At 40.9% G+C, this 21,571-nt stretch overlaps 1 protein-coding gene across 1 annotated transcript in view; it reads right to left on the minus strand.

Moving 5' to 3' along the window:
• LOC128704700 (cytochrome P450 3A41-like) overlaps positions 1–18,224 on the minus strand; it is a 118,893-nt gene extending 100,669 nt beyond the window's left edge. The window contains exons 1-2 of the mRNA XM_070079646.1: positions 18,045–18,224; positions 2,508–3,309 (exon numbers count right to left, since the gene is read on the minus strand). Coding sequence (XP_069935747.1) covers positions 2,508–3,309; positions 18,045–18,224 — 982 coding nt within the window. The remainder of the gene's footprint in view (positions 1–2,507; positions 3,310–18,044) is intronic.
• Between the last annotated feature and the right edge of the window lie 3,347 nt (positions 18,225–21,571).

Genomic DNA, 21,571 nt, shown 5'->3' on the forward strand with positions numbered 1-21,571 from the left:
GAAGAGTATATGGAGAAAAAGAGAGAGGTTAAGAGAGTGGTGAAGCAATGTAAAAAGAGAGCAAATGAGAGAGTGGGTGAGATGTTATCAACAAATTTTGTTGAAAATAAGAAAAAGTTTTGGAGTGAGATTAACAAGTTAAGGAAGCCTAGAGAACAAATGGATTTGTCAGTTAAAAATAGGAGAGGAGAGTTATTAAATGGAGAGTTAGAGGTATTGGGAAGATGGAGGGAATATTTTGAGGAAATGTTAAATGTTGAAGATAGGGAAGCTGTGATTTCGTGTATAGGGCAAGGAGGAATAACGTCTTTTAGGAGTGAGGAAGAGCCAGTTGTGAGTGTGGGGGAAGTTCGTGAGGCAGTAGGTAAAATGAAAGGGGGTAAGGCAGCTGGGATTGATGGGATAAAGATAGAAATGTTAAAAGCAGGTGGGGATTTAGTTTTGGAGTGGTTGGTGCAATTATTTAATAAATGTATGGAAGAGGGTAAGGTACCTAGGGATTGGCAGAGAGCATGCATAGTTCCTTTGTATCAAGGCAAAGGGGACAAAAGAGAGTGCAAAAATGATAGGGGGATAAGTTTGTTGAGTATACCTGGTAAAGTGTATGGTAGAGTTATTATTGAAAGAATTAAGAGTAAGACGGAAATACGATAGCAGATGAACAAGGAGGCTTTAGGGAAGGTAGGTGGTGTGTGAACCAGGTGTTTACAGTGAAACATATAAGTGAACAGTATCTAGATAAGGCTAAAGAGGTTTTTGTGGCATTTATGGATTTGGAAAAGGCGTATGACAGGGTGGATAGGGGGGCAATGTGGCAGATGTTGCAGGTGTATGGTGTAGGAGATAGATTACTGAAAGCAGTGAAGAGTTTTTACGAGGATAGTGAGGCTCAAGTTATAGTATGTAGGAAAGAGGGAGATTATTTCCCAGTAAAAATAGGCCTTAGACAAGGATGTGTGATGTCACCGTGGTTGTTTAATAAATTTATAGATGGGGTTGTAAGAGAAGTAAATGCGAGGGTCTTGACAAGAGGCGTGGAGTTAAAAGATAAAGAATCACACATAAAGTGGGAGTTGTCACAGTTGCTCTTTGCTGATGACACTGTGCTCTTGGGAGATTCTGAAGAGAAGTTGCAGAGGTTGGTGGATAAATTTGGTAGGGTATGCAAAAGAAGAAAATTAAAAGTGAATACAGGAAAGAGTAAGGTTATTAGAATAACAAAAAGATTAGGTGATGAAAGATTGGATATCAGATTGGAGGGAGAAAGTATGGAGGAGGTGAATGTATTCAGATATTCGGGAGTGGACGTGTCAGCGGATGGGTCTATGAAAGATGAGGTGAATCATAGAACTGATGAGGGGAAAAGGGTGAGCAGTGCACTTATGAGTCTGAGGAGACAAAGAACTTTGTCCTTGGAGGCAAAGAGGGGAATGTATGAGAGTATAGTTTTACCAATGCTCTTATATGGGTGTGAAGCATGGGTGATGAATGTTGCAGCGAGGAGAAGGCTGGAGGCAGTGGAGATGTCATGTCTGAGGGCAATGTGTGATGTGAATATAATGCAGAGAATTCGTAGTTTGGAAGTTAGGAGGAGGTGCGGGATTACCAAAACTGTTGTCCACAGGGCTGAGGAAGGGTTGTTGAGGTAGTTCGGACATGTAGAGAGAAGGGAGCGAAACAGAATGACTTCAAGAGTGTATCAGTCTGTAGTGGAAAAAAGGCGGGGTAGGGGTCGGCCTAGGAAAGGTTGGAGGGAGGGGGTAAAGGAGGTTTTGTGTGCGAGGGGCTTGGACTTCCAGCAAGCATGCCTGAGCATATTTGATAGAAGTGAATGGAGACAAATGGTTTTTAATACTTGATGTGCTGTTGGAGTGTGAGCAAGTAACATTTATGAAGGGGTTCAAGAAACCGGCAGGCCGGACTCGAGTCCTGGAGATGGGAAGTACAGTGCCTGCACTCTGAAGGAGGGGAGTTAATGTTGCAGTTTAAAAACTGTATTGTAAAGCACCCTTCTGGCAAGACAGTGATGGAGTGAATGATGGTGAAAGTTTTTCTTTTCCGGGCCACCCTGCCTTGGTGGAAGTCGGCCAGTGTGATAATAATAAAATATATATATATATATATATATATATATATATATATATATATATATATATATATATATATATATATATATATATATATATATATATATATATATATATATATATATATATATATATCTGAATAAGTCAAATCGACGAACTTGACCTTGAAAGCAAGGTTCATTCCTGTTATAAAAGCAAAAATTTTTTTACAGTAAAGCTTTTGTCTTTGTTTTAGTTTTAGCAAATCAGTTGAACCGTGTCATTCACATCCATAATTTCATGGTTTGTTATTATTAAATTTCTGAAACAATCTGAGTATTACTTAATGAAATATGCAAATGTTTAAATAAATATAATGTTAGGGGTTTCATTATCTTAGGAGAGTTATGAAATCAATGCTAATAATATATCTGCACTGACCTTGTTTAGATGGGGTGATAGATATATTATGAGTTCCACCGCGAGAAGAGTCTCCAGTAAAGCTTCTGTCATTCCCCAAGCAAGTCAATTCATTACTTGCGGTGTCTTGGTCGTATTTTTCAGTTGATTTATGAGTAATGTTGGGCGGGACGTAACTAGTTCTTGCTTCCAGGAGGAGGTCAAGGAAGTCACCCCTTTTATGTCCCGCCTTCCTCGCTGCTATGGTTTGTTCCACAACAGATTGGAAAAAGGGCACAGATGCTGTCTCTATTTTGACTCTCAGTGCGTTAAAAAATCTTGGGTACATGTTGAAAAAGACAGATTTTATGGTCCCAAAAAATGAAAAGTTGAAGAACGTTGTTGCATATTTGACAAACTCTGGTTCCTCGTTACCAAAGGAGTTACATTCAATACCAAAAGCACACGAAGCAATTGTGTCCATAGTAAATCTTCCAAAGTTTACTTTCATATCAACATAAGGTTTCTTAGCAGCTTCTTTAAGAGAAAAAGAAACTAGAGCATCGGCCTTGTCACAAATAAGAGGAAACATCCCACGCATCTTGCCCGAGGTGAAAGTTGGACTCAGTGCTGCCCGGAGAGCCTTCCACTCATCTCCAGACTTGTTACCAAGCATTTCGTTCGTAATGCTTCCTTCTTCAGCCAGAAATTTTCGTATGTCAACAAAATGATCAAAGTCTTTAACCAAGATGTTTTTGAGAAGCTTAGGATCTCCAATCATCAAAACAGGACGAAACAGATCATATAATCCACACAGTCTTGTTCCTCCATACTTGTGGTATACCTGGAAATATACCCTGGCATTACAACGTGTATATACTTATCACTATACTCTTACCTCCCTCACTCATACTTATCACTATACTCTTACCTCCCTCACTCATACTTATCACCATACTCTTACCTCCCTCACTCATACTTATCACCATACTCTTACCTCCCTCACTCATACTTATCACTATACTCTTATCTCCCTCACTCATACTTATCACCATACTCTTATCTCCCTCACTCATACTTATCACTATACTCTTATCTCCCTCACTCATACTTATCACTATACTCTTATCTCCCTCACTCATACTTATCACTATACTCTTATCTCCCTCACTCATACTTATCACTATACTCTTATCTCCCTCACTCATGCTTATCACCATACTCTTATCTCCCTCACTCATACTTATCACCATACTCTTATCTCCCTCACTCATGCTTATCACTATACTCTTATCTCCCTCACTCATACTTATCACTATACTCTTATCTCCCTCACTCATACTTATCACCATACTCTTATCTCCCTCACTCATACTTATCACTATACTCTTATCTCCCTCACTCATGCTTATCACTATACTCTCATCTCCCTCACTCATACTTATCACCATACTCTTATCTCCCTCACTCATACTTATCACTATACTCTTATCTCCCTCACTCATGCTTATCACTATACTCTCATCTCCCTCACTCATACTTATCACCATACTCTTACCTCCCTCACTCATGCTTATCACTATACTCTTATCTCCCTCACTCATACTTATCACTATACTCTTATCTCCCTCACTCATACTTATCACTATACTCTTATCTCCCTCACTCATACTTATCACTATACTCTTATCTCCCTCACTCATACTTATCACCATACTCTTACCTCCCTCACTCATACTTATCACCATACTCTTACCTCCCTGACTCATACTTATCACTATACTCTCATCTCCCTCACTCATACTTATCACCATACACTTATCTCCCTCACTCATACTTATCACCATACGCTTACCTCTCTCACTCATACTTATCACCATACTCTTACCTCCCTCACTCATACTTATCACTATACTCTCATCTCCCTCACTCATACTTATCACTATACTCTCATCTCCCTCACTCATGCTTATCACTATTCTCTTATCTCCCTCACTCATACTATCACCATACTCTTACCTCCCTCACTCATACTTATCACCATACGCTTACCTCTCTCACTCATACTATCACCATACTCTTACCTCCCTCACTCATACTTATCACCATACTCTTACCTCCCTCACTCATACTTATCACTATACTCTCATCTCCCTCACTCATACTTATCACCATACTCTTATCTCCCTCACTCATACTTATCACTATACTCTCATCTCCCTCACTCATACTTATCACCATACTCTTACCTCCCTCACTCATACTTATCACTATACTCTCATCTCCCTCACTCATACTTATCACCATACTCTTACCTCCCTCACTCATACTTATCACTATACTCTCATCTCCCTCACTCATACTTATCACCATACTCTTATCTCCCTCACTCATACTTATCACTATTCTCTTATCTCCCTCACTCATACTATCACCATACTCTTACCTCCCTCACTCATGCTTATCACTATACTCTTATCTCCCTCACTCATACTTATCACTATACTCTCATCTCCCTCACTCATACTTATCACCATACTCTTACCTCCCTCACTCATACATATCACCATACTCTTACCTCCATCACTCATACTTATCACCATACTCTTTCCTCCCTCACTCATACTTATCACCATACTCTTACCTCCCTCACTCATACATATCACCATACTCTTACCTCCATCACTCATACATATCACCATACTCTTACCTCCCTCACTCATACTTATCACTATACTCTTACCTCCCTCACTCATGCTTATCACTATACTCTTATCTCCCTCACTCATACATATCACCATACTCTTTCCTCCCTCACTCATACATATCACCATACTCTTTCCTCCCTCACTCATACATATCACCATACTCTTACCTCCTTCACTCATACTTATCACCATACTCTTTCCTCCCTCACTCATACATATCACCATACTCTTACCTCCCTCACTCATACATATCACCATACTCTTACCTCCTTCACTCATACTTATCACCATACTCTTTCCTCCCTCACTCATACATATCACCATACTCTTACCTCCTTCACTCACACTTATCACCATATTCTTACCTCCCTCACTCATACTTATCACCATACTCTTACCTCCCTCACTCATACTTATCACCATACTCTTACCTCTCTCACTCATACTTATCACCATACTCTTACCTCCCTCACTCATACTTACCACCATACCCTTATCTCCCTCTCTCATACTTATCACTATACTCTTATCTCCCTCACTCATACTTATCAATATACTCTTACCTCTCTCACTCATACTTATCACCATACTCTTGCCTCCCTCACTCATACTTATCACTATACTCTTACCTCTCTCACTCATACTTATCACCATACTCTTACCTCCCTCACTCATACTTATCACTATACTCTTATCTCCCTCACTCATACTTATCACCATACTCTTACCTCCCTCACTCATACTTATCACTATACTCTTATCTCCCTCACTCATATTTATCACCATACTCTTACCTCCCTCACTCATACTTATCACTATACTCTTATCTCCCTCACTCATACTTATCACCATACTCTTATCTCCCTCACTCATACTTATCACTATACTCTTATCTCCCTCTCTCATACTTATCACCATACTCTTTCCTCCCTCACTCATACTTATCACCATACTCTTACCTCCCTCACTCATACTTATCACCATACTCTCACCTACCTCACTCATACTTATCACCATACTCTCACCTCCCTCACTCATACTTATCACCATACTCTTACCTCCCTCACTCATATTTACCACCATACTCTTATCTCCCTCTCTCATACTTATCACCATACTCTCACCTCCCTCACTCATACTTATCACCATACTCTTACCTCCCTCACTCATATTTACCACCATACTCTTATCTCCCTCTCTCATACTTATCACCATACTCTCACCTCCCTCACTCATACTTATCACCATACTCTTACCTCCCTCACTCATACTTATCACCATACTCTTACCTCCCTCACTCATACTTATCACCATACTCTTACCTCCCTCACTCATACTTATCACCATACTCTTACCTCCCTCACTCATACTTATCACCATACTCTTACCTCCCTCACTCATACTTATCACCATACTCTTACCTCTCTCACTCATACTTATCACCATACTCTTACCTCCCTCACTCATACTTATCACCATACTCTTACCTCCCTCACTCATACTTATCACCATACTCTTACCTCCCTCACTCATACTTATCACCATACTCTTACCTCCCTCACTCATACTTATCACCATACTCTTACCTCCCTCACTCATACTTATCACCATACTCTTACCTCCCTCACTCATACTTATCACCATACTCTTACCTCCCTCACTCATACTTAGCACTATACTCTTATCTCCCTCACTCATACTTATCACCATACTCTTACCTCCCTCACTCATACTTATCACCATACTCTTATCTCCCTCACTCATACTTATCACCATACTCTTACCTCCCTCACTCATACTTATCACCATACTCTTATCTCCCTCACTCATACTTATCACCATACTCTTACCTCCCTCACTCATACTTATCACCATACTCTTACCTCCCTCACTCATACTTATCACCATACTCTTATCTCCCTCACTCATACTTATCACCATACTCTTACCTCCCTCTCTCATACTTATCACCATACTCTTCCCTCCCTCTCTCATACTTATCACCATACTCTTACCTCCCTCACTCATACTTATCACCATACTCTTACCTCCCTCACTCATACTTATCACCATACTCTTACCTCCCTCACTCATACTTATCACTATACTCTTATCTCCCTCACTCATACTTATCACCATACTCTTACCTCCCTCACTCATACTTATCACCATACTCTTATCTCCCTCACTCATACTTATCACCATACTCTTACCTCCCTCACTCATACTTATCACCATACTCTTATCTCCCTCACTCATACTTATCACCATACTCTTACCTCCCTCTCTCATACTTATCACCATACTCTTATCTCCCTCACTCATACTTATCACCATACTCTTACCTCCCTCACTCATACTTATCACCATACTCTTACCTCTCTCACTCATACTTATCACCATACTCTTACCTCCCTCACTCATACTTATCACCATACTCTTACCTCCCTCACTCATACTTATCACCATACTCTTACCTCCCTCACTCATACTTATCACCATACTCTTATCTCCCTCACTCATACTTATCACCATACTCTACCTGCTTGAGGTAATTTTTCAACTTTTCGAATATTGACATATTTTAAATAATTAAATAATTTAAATTTTTAAATATTTTAATATTTTAAATAATTAAATAATTTATATAATTAAATAATTTCCAATAATTAAATATTATTTTATGTAGATAACTAAAACATTCAAGAACGTATGTAAATTTGACTGAAGAATGTTGGGGATAGGCTGTCTTAAACAAATTTGATATGAATAGGATACTAAGAATATTTAAGAAAACTAGAAAAAAAGCTTCAAGTTAGAAGAATTCAGTTTTAAAAATTATCTGAGAAATCACTGGGATAACACTAGAGATAACGATGAGACGAGCAGTCTGCTACGTAGTCATGGGTTGGCCTTAAGTTGCAAGTGGTTCACAATTCAGGTAGAAGGAAGATAAGGAAGGTTAACAGAGAAGTTGTGAAGGTGGGAAATCGATTTTCTATTCTCCTGGATGAGTGTACTTCAGTGGTTAGTGAGGTTAAAGATACCACTGACTCCCATACTAATCAAGGTAAGAATATTCTGAGTATGGGAGACTCTCAGGTAAGTTATATGGACCATGCTTTTTGTAACAGAGATAGAAAGGTCAGACAGAGGGTGTGCCTCTCAGGACCTGGTGCTGGTGACATAGTCAGCAGGTTGGATAATATTACATGAGGTAATGGGAACACACTCTGTATCTGTCTTAGTGCCAGTGGAAAAGACATTGGGGAGGGCAAGAGACAGGAGCTACTGGATAAGTACAGGTCAGCCATAGTAGTAGTCAGGTCTAAGAGAGGGATCCCAGTCATATGTAGCATTTTGCCTAGAAGGGGAGTAGGCAATGAATGGATGTCTAGGGCAATTGGTATAAATTGCTGGCTGGACAGGTACTTCAAGGAAACTTGCAATCCCATTCATTGATAACTGGGACAAATTCTTTGGCAAACGTGATATGTATGCAAGGGATGGGGTTCATCTCTCTGGGGCTAGAGCAGTTGCATTAGTCAGTTCAATTGAGGAGGTAATTGAGGACTTGTCTAGGACTTTAAACTGTGTTTTTGGGTATGCCCAAATGAGAGCAATCTGTAGACATTGGTATTAAAAGAGGATAACATCAAAACAGCCTTCATGGAAAACCTGGAAGCATTCTATAACAAATGGGAAAATAAAAAGTCTGGGCTGGATGGTATTGCCCTTGATACTGGCCATGTATTCAGAAACTGTAAGGCTGGAGGTGATGTCCCGGTAGTCAGTAAATATGGGGCTGACAGTGCTGTCCTGGGAGACAGTAATGGTGAGGTTGGAGATGCTGTCCAGGTAGTCAGTAAATGTACGCAGGAGGGAATACATATAAATGACCTCGAGGGAGACAGGAGCTGTAGTGGGGAAACAAGTGTAGTGAAGGACAAAATAAAACCAATATTACAAGCTAGTAATACCACAGGAAATAGCAAACAAGGGGACTCCACTAGCCTTAGTGAGGATACATTACCAAAACCAACTGGTGAGGGCCCCATTGTTAGTGCTAGTGAGGATAGGAAAGAGACAGGTAAACATGCACCAACAGGGAATACAGTCACAGAAACCCAAGGTAAATGAAAACCAAGCCTGTGCACATACTATGCACTTGGTATCTGTAGGCATGGGAAATCTGGAAAAACAGATAGGACGTGCAACTTTGATAGCCCTAGAAAATGCCGTGCCCATATGACAACAGGAAAATGCAAATTCCCTGTCCTGTAAACTTTTTCACCCTGAAATGTGTCCCTCTTCAGTACAGGAAAGACTGTGCTATAACTTAAATTGCCAGGCATACCATCTAAAGGGGACAAAAAGATACAAAACATCCAGGCCATGGGAAAACCTGGGTAGCCACAGCCACTCAAGAGGGAGAGGTTTTTTTTAGTGCCAGGAAGGAAAAAAAACTGGCAGGAAATGGCAGAAATCGTACACCAAATCCAGTCATTCCTGGAGTGGAACCACAGTCGATGGCCTCCACTCCAAACCAACAGATACAGATACTAATGCCAGAAAAAAAAGTCCCCCCCAGTACCACCAATACCACCAGTCCGATGACATTCTTCTTTGCAAATATACAGGGTCTAAAGCAAGCAACGAACAACAAAATACCTTTCATCCGTGGACTGCTTGCAGAGGCAAATGCAATGTTCGCGGCTTTCACGGAGACCCACATAAAGGATCACTTGGACAACGAAATATGGATCCCAGGTTACAACCTATACAGAGTGAACTGGCAAAAGGGGGGGTTGGCCTGTATATCGCAGAGTCACTTGTTTGCACAGAACTGCTTAATGCCTCAAATGATGTAGTGGAAGTTTTAGCAGTAAAGATCGAGAACCAAAACCTAGTCATTGTGGTAGTCTACAAGCCTCCGGATGCAACGTCCCAGCAATTCCAGGAACAGCTGTTAAAAATTGACCACTGTATTGAAAATCTTCCAGCTCCTGCACCCAACATCTTGCTCCTGGGGGATTTCAACTTAAGGCACCTAAAATGGAGGAATATAACAAATAATATTGTTGCAGTAATAACACCAGGAGGCAGCTCTGATGAAAACTCACACTCACGCGAGCTTTTAAATCTCTGCACAAAATTCAACTTAAACCAGCAAATAATAGAGCCTACTAGACTGGAGAATACACTAGACCTCATCTTCACTAACAATGATTATCTGATACGAAATGTCACCATATCAAAAACAATATACTCAGATCACAACATAATTGAGGTTCAGTCATGTATGCGTGGAGCCCCAGACCGACATAATGAGATTAGTCACGAGGGAGCATTCACCAAATTCAACTTCAATAACAAAAACATAAAGTGGGACCAAGTAAACCAAGTCCTAACCGATATAAGCTGGGAAGATATACTAAGCAACACAGACCCCAACTTATGCCTAGAACAGATTAACTCGGTGGCACTCGATGTATGCTCAAGGCTTATTCCTTTAAGAAAAAGGAGGAATAGATGTAAAATAGAAAGAGACAGGCACTCCCTTTACAGGCGACGGAAAAGAATAACAGAGCGGCTAAAAGAGGCCAATATATCTGAAATGCGTAGGGAGTCACTGGTCAGAGAAATAGCAAACATCGAACTTAAGCTAAAGGAATCTTATAGGAGTCAGGAATCGTGGGAAGAACTAAAAGCCATAAATGAAATCGAAAGAAACCCAAAGTATTTCTTTTCCCATACCAAAACAAAGTTGAGAACAACGTCCAGTATTGGGCCCCTACTTAAACATGATGGGTCCTACACAGATGACAGCAAGGAAATGAGTGAGCTACTCAAGTCCCATTATGACTCAGTTTTTAGCAAGCCGCTAACCAGACTGAGAGTCGAAGATCAAAAGGAATTTTTTATGAGAGAGCCACAGAATTTGGTTAACACAAGCCTATCTGATGTTATCCTGACGCCAGATGACTTCGAACAGGCGATAAATGACATGCCCATGCACTCTGCCCCAGGGCCAGACTCATGGAACTCCGTGTTCATCAAGAACTGCAAGAAGCCCCTATCACGAGCTTTTACCATCCTATGGAGAGGGAGCATGGACACGGGGGTCGTCCCACAGTTACTAAAAACAACAGACATAGCCCCACTCCACAAAGGGGGCAGTAAAGCAACAACAAAGAACTACAGACCGATAGCACTAACATCCCATATCATAAAAATCTTTGAAAGAGTCCTAAGAAGCAAGATCGCCACCCATCTAGAAACCCATCAGTTACACAACCCAAGGCAACATGGGTTTAGAACAGGTCGCTCCTGTCTGTCTCAACTATTGGATCACTATGACAAGGTCCTGGATGCAATAGAAGACAAAAAAATGCAGATGTAACATACACAGACTTTGCAAAAGCCTTCAACAAGTGTGACCATGGCGTAATAGCGCACAAAATGCGTGCTAAAGGAATAACACGAAAAGTTGGTAGATGGATCTATAATTTCCTCACAAACAGAACACAAAGAGAAGTAGTCAACAGTAGTAGTCCGAGGCGGCTACGGTGAAAAGCTCTGTTCCACAAGGCACAGTATTCGCTCCCATCTAGTTTCTCATCCTCATATCTGACATGGACAAGGATGTCAGCCACAGCACCGTGTCTTCCTTTGCAGATGACACCCGAATCTGCATGACAGTGTCTTTCAATGCAGACACTGCAAGGCTCCAAGCGGACATCAACCAAATCTTTCAGTGGGCTGCAGAAAACAATATGAAGTTCAACAATGAGAAATTTCAATTACTCAGATATGGTAAACACGAGTAAAGTAAAACTTCATCAGAGTACAAAACAATTTCCGGCCACAAAATAGAGCGACAAAACAACGTCAAAGACCTGGGAGTGATCATGTCGGAGGATTTCACCTTCAAAGACCATAACATTGTATCAGTCGCTAAAAAACGACAGGATGGATAATGAGAACCTTCAAAACTAGGGAGGCCAAGCCCATGATGACACTCTTCAGGTCACTTGTTCTATCTAGGTTGGAATATTGCTGAACACTAAGAGCACCTTTCAAGGCAGGTGAAATTGCTGACCTAGAAAATGTACAGAGAACCTTCACAGCGCGCATAACGGAGATAAAACACCTCAATTACTGGGAGCGCTTGAGGTTCCTGAACCTGTACTCCCTGGAACGCAGGCGGGAGAGATACACGATTATATACACCTGGAAAATCCTAGAGGGACTAGTACCGAACTTGCACACGAAAATCACTCACAACGAAAGCAAAAGACTTGGCAGACGATGCAACATCCCCCCAATGAAAAGCAGGGGTGTCACTAGCACGTTAAGAGACAATACAATAAGTGTCAAGGGCCCGAGACTGTCCAACTGCCTCCCAACATACATAAGGGGGAATACCAATAGACCCCTGACTGTCTTCAAGCTGGCACTGGACAAGCACTTAAAGTCGGTACCTGACCAGCCGGGCTGTGGCTCGTACGTTGGATTGCGTGCAGCCAGCAGTAACAGCCTGGTTGATCAGGCTCTGATCCACCAGGAAGCCTGGTCACAGACCGGGCCGCGGGGGCGTTGACACCCGGAACTCTCTCAAGGTAAACTCCACATAGATTACAGAGGTATGGGTGTTTGTGGGAAACAGTCAGGCTGCAGTATTAGGGTTGGAAACAGCAGATATAACCAGGATACCTCAGGGATATGTTTAAAAGACGATATTCAACATAAAGTTGCAAAAGTCAAAGCAAATGATCAACAAATAAAGAGAGATAGTAGATGGCAACGAGTGACTAGCTCCCTTAAGGTTTACTACACAAGTAGTAGGAGTCTAAGAAATAAGATAGATGAGCTAAGATTACTTGCAAGTGGAGGTAATTTAGATATTATTGCTATAAAAGAGACCTGGTACAACCTGAAAGATAGAGAAATGCCTTCCGAATGCAACATAGAGGGTTATAAACTATTCCACACTGATACGGTCAACAGGAAGGGTGGTGGAGTGATGATATATGTCAGAGATCATTTAAAATGTTGTTTTACATGATATAAGACTAGAAACATCAGACACAGAATCTGTTTGGCTACAGTTTCCCCAGTGGTGTGAAAAACTAATTTTTGGCTGTGATTCATAGGCCCCCCCAAACCTTAATAGGGAATGCAGTAAGCTGCTTTGGAACAAAATTCAAATGGCATCTAGATATGAAAATGTGTTAATGAGAGATTTTAACTTTAGACAAATTGATTGGAACAATATGACAGGAAATCTTGAGTCTCGTGACTTTCCTGATATGGTTCAGGATTGTTTTTTGAAACAGTTTGTAACAGAACCAACTAGAGGAAACAATCTGCTTGACTTGGGTTTTGCCAACAGAAAGTCACTAATTAGTAAGCTTGAGGTTAATGATGAGCTTGGGGAAAGTGATCAAAAATCACTTAGTTTCAATATAATATGGAATTACCCAGTGAACTGCAATCAAGTCTCTGTCCCAGACTTCTGCTTGGCCGATTTCATCAAAATGGTATACAATACCGACAGGTTGTTAGGTAAGACACATATGCACATATGCATATGTGTCTTACCTAACAACCTGTCGGTATTGTATACCATTTTGATGTTCATCTTGTCAGACACTGCAACACGTGGCATCTTGGTACAGAAAACACCTTGGACAAGCTTTTCAAGTGAGAAGGGTTGGATCTGAGAGGGACATGACCTCTCAGTTGCCTCTCACTACTACTACTACTACTACTACTACTACTACTACTACTACTACTACTACTACTACTACCCTGCACCTCTCCTTCCGACAGTATTTAAGTCTCCGCACTGTCGCTTAATCTTCAGATAGTTCCTGACTATGGAACTGAACTTCTCCAGGCCGAGGGACTGACAACCTCAAATTCTACGACTTTAAGGGTGATGGACTGATTACATCGTCTTCACATCTCTACTGTTCCTGCCTACTTTCTGTATTCGACTGAAGAAGCCTACTGTGTAGGCGAAACGTTTCGGAATAAAGTTGTCTAACTGTTGCATATGTGTCTTACCTAACAACATTGGCCGATTTCATTGGACTTAGAAATTACCTCGGTGGGCTAAATTGGGGTGACCTGCTGTTGGTCAGGTAGGTGGTGTTGGTTGCCAATTTGACTTTTTCTGAGCACAGTACTAGCTGCCCAGACAACTTTTGTTCCAAGTAGGGAAATTAGATCTAAGAAAAATAATCCCAAATAGACGAATAATAGATTACAACATCTCACTGGTCAAAGGAGAGGCATATTTAGCTTATCAAAAGAGAAAATAGGTAGTTAAGAAATCAATATATTCAATTAAAGAATTATAAAAGGAATAAGAAAAGCAAAAAGGGATTATAAGGCTAAGGTCGCAAGGGATTTAAAGACTAACCCAAAAGGGTTCTTTCAGGTATACAGAAGTAAGATTAGGGACAAGATAGGCCCACTTAAGAGTAACTCTGGTCAGATAACTGACAGTGATAAGGATATATGTGGAATTCTCGATACCTACTTCCTCTCAGTTTTTACCCAGGAAAATACTAGCGAAATTCTTGAAATAATAGGTTATGCAGAACAGGATGATAATAAACTCTGCACGATTGCAGTAACTAGTGACATTGTCCTCAGGCAAATAGAGAAATTAAAACCTAACAAATTCCCAGGTCCTGATGAACTGTTTGCAAGGGTGTTAAAGGAACGTAAAGAGGAACTTAGCATACCTTTGACTAATCTTTTCAACATATCACTACAAACTGGCATAGTGCCTGATAAGTGGAAAAGAGCAAATGTAATTCCTATTGGCAAGGCAGGTGACTGGTCCTTGGCTTCGAACTATGGACAAATAAGCCTTACCTCCATAGTGGGAAAATTTATTGAATCAATAATTGCAGAGGCAATTCGTAGCCACCTTGAAAGGAATAAACTGATTAATGAATCTCAACACGGTTTTACAAAGGGGCGTTCCTGTGTTACGAATTTACTGACTTTTTTACTAAGGTGTTTGAGGAGGTAGAGTATGGTAATGAATATGATATTGTGTATATGGACTTCAGTAAGGCTTTCGATAGAGTTCCACACCAGAGGCTATTGAGGAAACTTAAGGCACACGGAATAGAAGGAGAAATTTTTTTCTGGGTAGAGGCGTGGCTGACAAATAGACAGCAGAGAGTTTGCATAAAAAGGGAGAAACAGAATGTTGGCACGTCGCAAGTGGTGTTCCTCAGGGGTCAGTATTGGGCCCGTTGTTGTTCACAGTTTACATAGACGACATAGATGAGGGAATAAATAGTGTCACAAGCAAATTTGCTGATGACACCAAAATAGGCTGTACAATTCATTCTAATGAGGACACTAGAGCACTCCAGGATGATTTGAATAGACTGACGCAATGGTCGGAGAAGTGGCAGATGCAGTTTAATATAGACAAATGCAAAGTTCTAAATGTTAGACAAGTAAATAACCATGTCACATATAAACTAAATAATGTAGATCTTAATACTTCTGATTGTGAAAAGAATTTAGGAGTTTTGGTAACCAATAATGTGAAACCAAGACAACAGTGCATTAGTGTTCGCAATAAAGCTAACAGAATTCTTGGCTTCATATCTAGAAGTATAAATAATAGAAGTCCTCAGGTTGTTCTTCAACACTATATATCCTTGGTTAGGCCTCATTTAGACTATGCTGCTCAGTTCTGGTCACTGTATTACAGAATGGTACTAGTACTGGTACTAGTACTGGTACTAGTACTGGTACTAGTACTGGTACTAGTAGTACTATGCTGCTCAGTTCTGGTCACCGTATTACAGAATGGTACTAGTACTGGTACTAGTACTGGTACTAGTACTGGTACTAGTACTGGTACTAGTAGTACTATGCTGCACAGTTCTGGTCACAGTATTACAGAATGTTACTAGTACTGGTACTAGTACTGGTACTAGTACTGGTACTAGTACTGGTACTAGTACTGGTACTAGTACTGGTACTAGTACTGGTACTAGTACTGGTACTAGTACTGGTACTAGTACTGGTACTAGTACTGGTACTAGTACTGGTACTAGTACTGGTACTAGTACTGGTACTAGTACTGGTACTAGTAGTACTATGCTGCACAGTTCTGGTCACAGTATTACAGAATGTTACTAGTACTGGTACTAGTACTGGTACTAGTACTGGTACTAGTAGTACTATGCTGCACAGTTCTGGTCACAGTATTACAGAATGGTACTAGTACTGGTACTAGTACTGGTACTAGTACTGGTACTAGTACTGGTACTAGCACTGGTACTAGTACTGGTACTAGTACTGATACTAGTACTGGTGCAAGTACTGGTACTAGTACTGGCACTAGTACTGATACTAGTACTGGTACTAGTACTGGTACTAGTACTGGTACTAGTACTGGTACTAGTAGCACTATGCTGCTCAGTTCTGGTCACAGTATTACAGAATGGTACTAGTACTGGTACTAGTTCTGGTACTAGTACTGGTACTAGTACTGGTACTAGTACTGGTACTAGTATTACAGAATGGATATAAATGCTCTGGAAAACGTACAGAGGAGGATGACAAAGATGATCCCATGTATCAGAAATCTTCCCTATGAGGATAGACTGAGGCCCTGAATCTGCACTATGAGGATAGACTGAGGCCCTGAATCTGCACTATGAGGATAGACTGAGGCCCTGAATCTGCACTATGAGGATAGACTGAGGCCCTGAATCTGCACTATGAGGATAGACTGAGGCCCTGAATCTGCACTATGAGGATAAACTGAGGCCCTGAATCTGCACTATGAGGATAGACTGAGGCCCTGAATCTGCACTATGAGGATAGACTGAGGCCCTGAATCTGCACTATGAGGATAGACTGAGGCCCTGAATCTGCACTATGAGGATAGACTGAGGCCCTGAATCTGCACTATGAGGATAGACTGAGGCCCTGAATCTGCACTATGAGGATAGACTAAGGCCCTAAATCTGCACTATGAGGATAGACTGAGGGCCCTGAATCTGCACTATGAGGATAGACTGAGGGCCCTGAATCTGCACTATGAGGATAGACTGAGGGCCCTGAATCTGCTCTATGAGGATAGACTGAGGGCCCTGAATCTGCACTATGAGGATAGACTGAGGGCCCTGAATCTTCCGTATGAGGATAGACTGAGGCCCTGAATCTGCACTCTCTAGAAAGGTGTAGAATTAGGGGGGATATGATTGAGGTGTATAAATGGAAAACAAGAATAAATAAAGGGGATGTAAATAGTGTGCTGAAAATTTCCAGCCAAGACAGGACTCGCAGCAATGGTTTCAAGTTGGAAAAATTCAGATTCAGGAAGGATATAGGAAAGTACTGGTTTGGTAATAGAGTTGTGGATGAGTGGAACAAACTCCCGAGTGCAGTTATTGAGGCTAAAACGTTGTGTAGTTTTAAAAATAGGTTAGATAAATACATGAGTGGGTGTGGGTGGGTGTGGGTGGGTGTGGGTGGGTGTGAGTGGGTGTGAGTGGGAAATAATTAGCTTGTGCTACTAGGTCTTATGCTGTGCTCCTTCCTTAAGTGGAGGTGGCCTGACTAGGTGGGTCACTGGTATAAGCTGGGGAGTAACATAGACCTGCCTCGCATGGGTCAGTAGGTCTGCTGCAGTGTTCCTTCTTTCTTATGTTCTAAAAATACGTAAATTAAAATCACTTGATTTGAGAAAACTTCTCTGCATGAGTCCACAGGTTTTACTACAGTAATACCCTTGATTATTTTGCTCTGACATGGTTTAAAAGTCTGAATTTTTATTGAAAATACTTTTAATAAAGAACATTAAGTGTTAAGTACAAACCTCATCATAATAAGCCATCCGAGATTGGAAGAGTGATAATTGCTTGTGCATGTGGCCGAGGACTGGTAAACAAGGAGGTGTTGTCACTCCACGGGATGACCAGTAACTGTGGCGCCAACCAGAGTAAACCCAGGCTGCCAACACCAGTCCTGCCACCAACAACCACACCTCCACACTCATCCTGTAGCCAAAATAAAGCTACTTATCTCGACTGCTGTCAGATTTAAGAGCTGAAGTTATAACTAAAGCTGGTTGTACCTCGAGGCATGCAAGAAGCTTAGTTATAATTATAATTATGGGGCTCACTTCAGGGAACTGGATCACAGATCCAATTTCCATGATCAAGAGCCCCTCACCAGCGTCGAGGAACCTCCCTTAAGAGGTGCAAGAAGCATAACCGATGAAGAAACCCATGGAACGGGTGGGGTTTGAACCCATGGCTAGTGAGTCTCTCATATTACCTAAACCAATAGATTATTGAGAAAAAATCACAAAATTTATTCTCCTATGCATGACACATACTAGACCAAGTTACTGAAAGAAAAATGATACAATTAAGCTCAGCAGTTACAACTTGTAATAGGTATCAGATAAAGTGATTTTCCTCCTAAATTGATAAAAAGAAACAACAAAGCAAATTTGCACCTTCAAAGCTTAAACTTAAAGATAATTATCTTATCCTAAATGGCATCAGTAAACTAGATTTATAGACATTGTTTAGTTATTAAATTTATCAGTATTATGTTTCTATTAAAATAGTTTCACTAATCACTACGCAAAATTGCTGGAAGATAGTTAGTTATTCTCCAGTTATTGCAATTGTTGCATTATCACCTTGCATCACAAGTTGATAATGCAGTTTGAATATCTGAAGGGAATCAGAGCAGACATTAACAAGTCATCATATGGAGAACTAATATTCATATTTCTTAAATAAAATGGTAATTTAGGGTATATACACACCATATCCCAGCGACTCAGGACAGATTTTTGCATCATCAAGTAATCAGCACTGAAGTGTTAAAGCTAATCAGATGAGGCAATCAGAAATGTTGCATGAAAAATATATATACAAACCAAACCATACCACGGGCGGGATTTGAACCCGCGGTCAGAGAGTCTCAAAACTCCAGACCGTCGCGTTAGCCACTGGACGGTCTGGAGTTTTGAGACTCTCTGACCGCGGGTTCAAATCCCGCCCGTGGTATGGTTTGTTTGCAATCGTGTCATTACGATTTCGTGAGTCATGAATACAAACCAAAGTCAGTGAAAACTTTTCTCACAGAAAGATTGAGCAGCTTTAAGAAATTAAGTCAGTAAGTCAGTAAGTTTTAAGAATGACCTTGAGGAAACATAGAAGTTATAGACACATAAAAGGACTACCTAGAATTACAAAATAAAGTCATATTCTGTGACTTATTTCTGATCAGAATGAACAGTCCTTAATTATATATATCAGACATTAATTTAATTAACAGAATTAGCACATAATAACTCTAACAACACTTAGACTAGTGGTACCACTATGACCAAGCCTCCTCCTGCTTCGCCTCGCCTGACTACAGTATATAAGCCATGTATACAGCCCCATGCTGTACTTTGTACAAGACTGATGGACTGAACACATCGATTTCAGGTTGAGGGACTGATTACCTCAAAATCCTCCTCTCCTTACACCCTTCTGATTTGTATTGGACTGATGAAGCCACTGTGTGGTGAAACGTTTCCTGAATAAAGATTCCCATATATAACATAAGTGTTTCAATCTTCAATTGTCGGGTATTTTTTTTTTTACCAATTATCACAACACCAAGAGTTTCTTTACTTAGAGAAAAACTCATCAGCACTAAAATCTTAAAGCTGAACAAAATGTTAGTTTCACAGATATTGCTCGAAATCCAACAAAATTTGTGGCACCACAGCATAAACCCGTGTAACGTTCCATCCATTTTCATTATATCAACTATTTAAGATTAATGAACTCCAGGATTGTTACATTTTATTCAGATGGATGCACCAAGACCATAGTGGTCATATATAGTACCAAACAAGGGGAAGATAATTCCAGATGTGATAAATGGTTTAAAACCGAAATGTTGAAGATTGAGACACTTACAAGATATGGGAACATTTATGGAAGAAACTAACCTGATTCCACCTACCACATGTCACCATGCATGGTGATAACACTAACCTGACACCACCTACCACATGTCCCCATGCAACTTAATAACACTGACCTGACTCCACCTACGACACATCACTATGCATGGTGATAACACTAACCTGACTCCACCTACCACATGCCGCCATGCATAGTGATAACGCTTATCAGACTCCACCTACCACATGTCCCCATCCATGGTGATAACACTAACCTGACTCCACCTACCACATGTCCCCATCCATGGTTATAACACTAACCTGACTCCACCTACCACATGTCCCCATCCATAGTGATAACACTAACCTGACTCCACCTGCCACATGTCCCCATCCATAGTGATAACACTAACCTGACTCCACCTGCCACATGTCCCCATGCATCTTAATAACACTAACCTGATTCCACCTACCACAAGTCGCCATGCATAGTGATAACGCTTACCAAACTCCACCTACCACATGTCCCCATGCATGGTGATAACAATAACCTGACTCAACCTACCATATGTAACCATGCAAGGTGATAACACAAACCTAACTCCACCTACCACATGTCACCACGCATGGTGATAACTCTAACATGACTCCAGCTACCACATGTCCCCATGCATGGTGATAACACTAAACCGACTCCACCTACCGCATGTCGACATGCATGCTAGTAACACTAACTTGACTCGACCTTCCACATGTCCCAATGCATGGTGAAAACACTAACCTGACTCCACCTACCATATGTAACCATGCATGGTGATAACACAAACCTAACTAAACCTACCACATGTCACCATGCATGGTGATAACACTAACCTGACTCCACCTACCACATGTCACCATGCATGGTGATAACACAAACCTAACTCCACCTACCACATGTCACCACGCATGGTGATAACTCTAACCTGACTCCACCTACCATATGTCGCCATGCATGGTAATAACACTAACCTGACTCCACCTACCATTTGTCCCCGTGCACGCTGATAGCGCTAACTTGACTAAACCTACCACATGTCACCATGCGTGGTGATAACACTAACCAGACTCCACGTACCACATATCCACATGTATTGTGATAACCCTAACCTGACTCCACCTACCACATGTCCCCATTCATGATGATAACACTAGCCTGACTCCACCTACCACATATCAACATGCATGCATGGTGATAACACTAACGTGACTCTACGTACCACATATAACAATGTGTAAAGTAAAAGGACACAAGTGCAACTAATGTGACATTTATTGTGGCAACGTTTCGCTCTCCAGGAGCTTTATCAAGCCATTACAAACAATACATGGACACAGAGGGTATATAAAGGCTCAGAGTGAGGTGTAATACTAGTGAGGTACCA

Source organism: Cherax quadricarinatus, chromosome 100 (assembly GCF_038502225.1).
Source record: "Cherax quadricarinatus isolate ZL_2023a chromosome 100, ASM3850222v1, whole genome shotgun sequence".
Classification (NCBI taxonomy): domain Eukaryota; kingdom Metazoa; phylum Arthropoda; class Malacostraca; order Decapoda; family Parastacidae; genus Cherax; species Cherax quadricarinatus.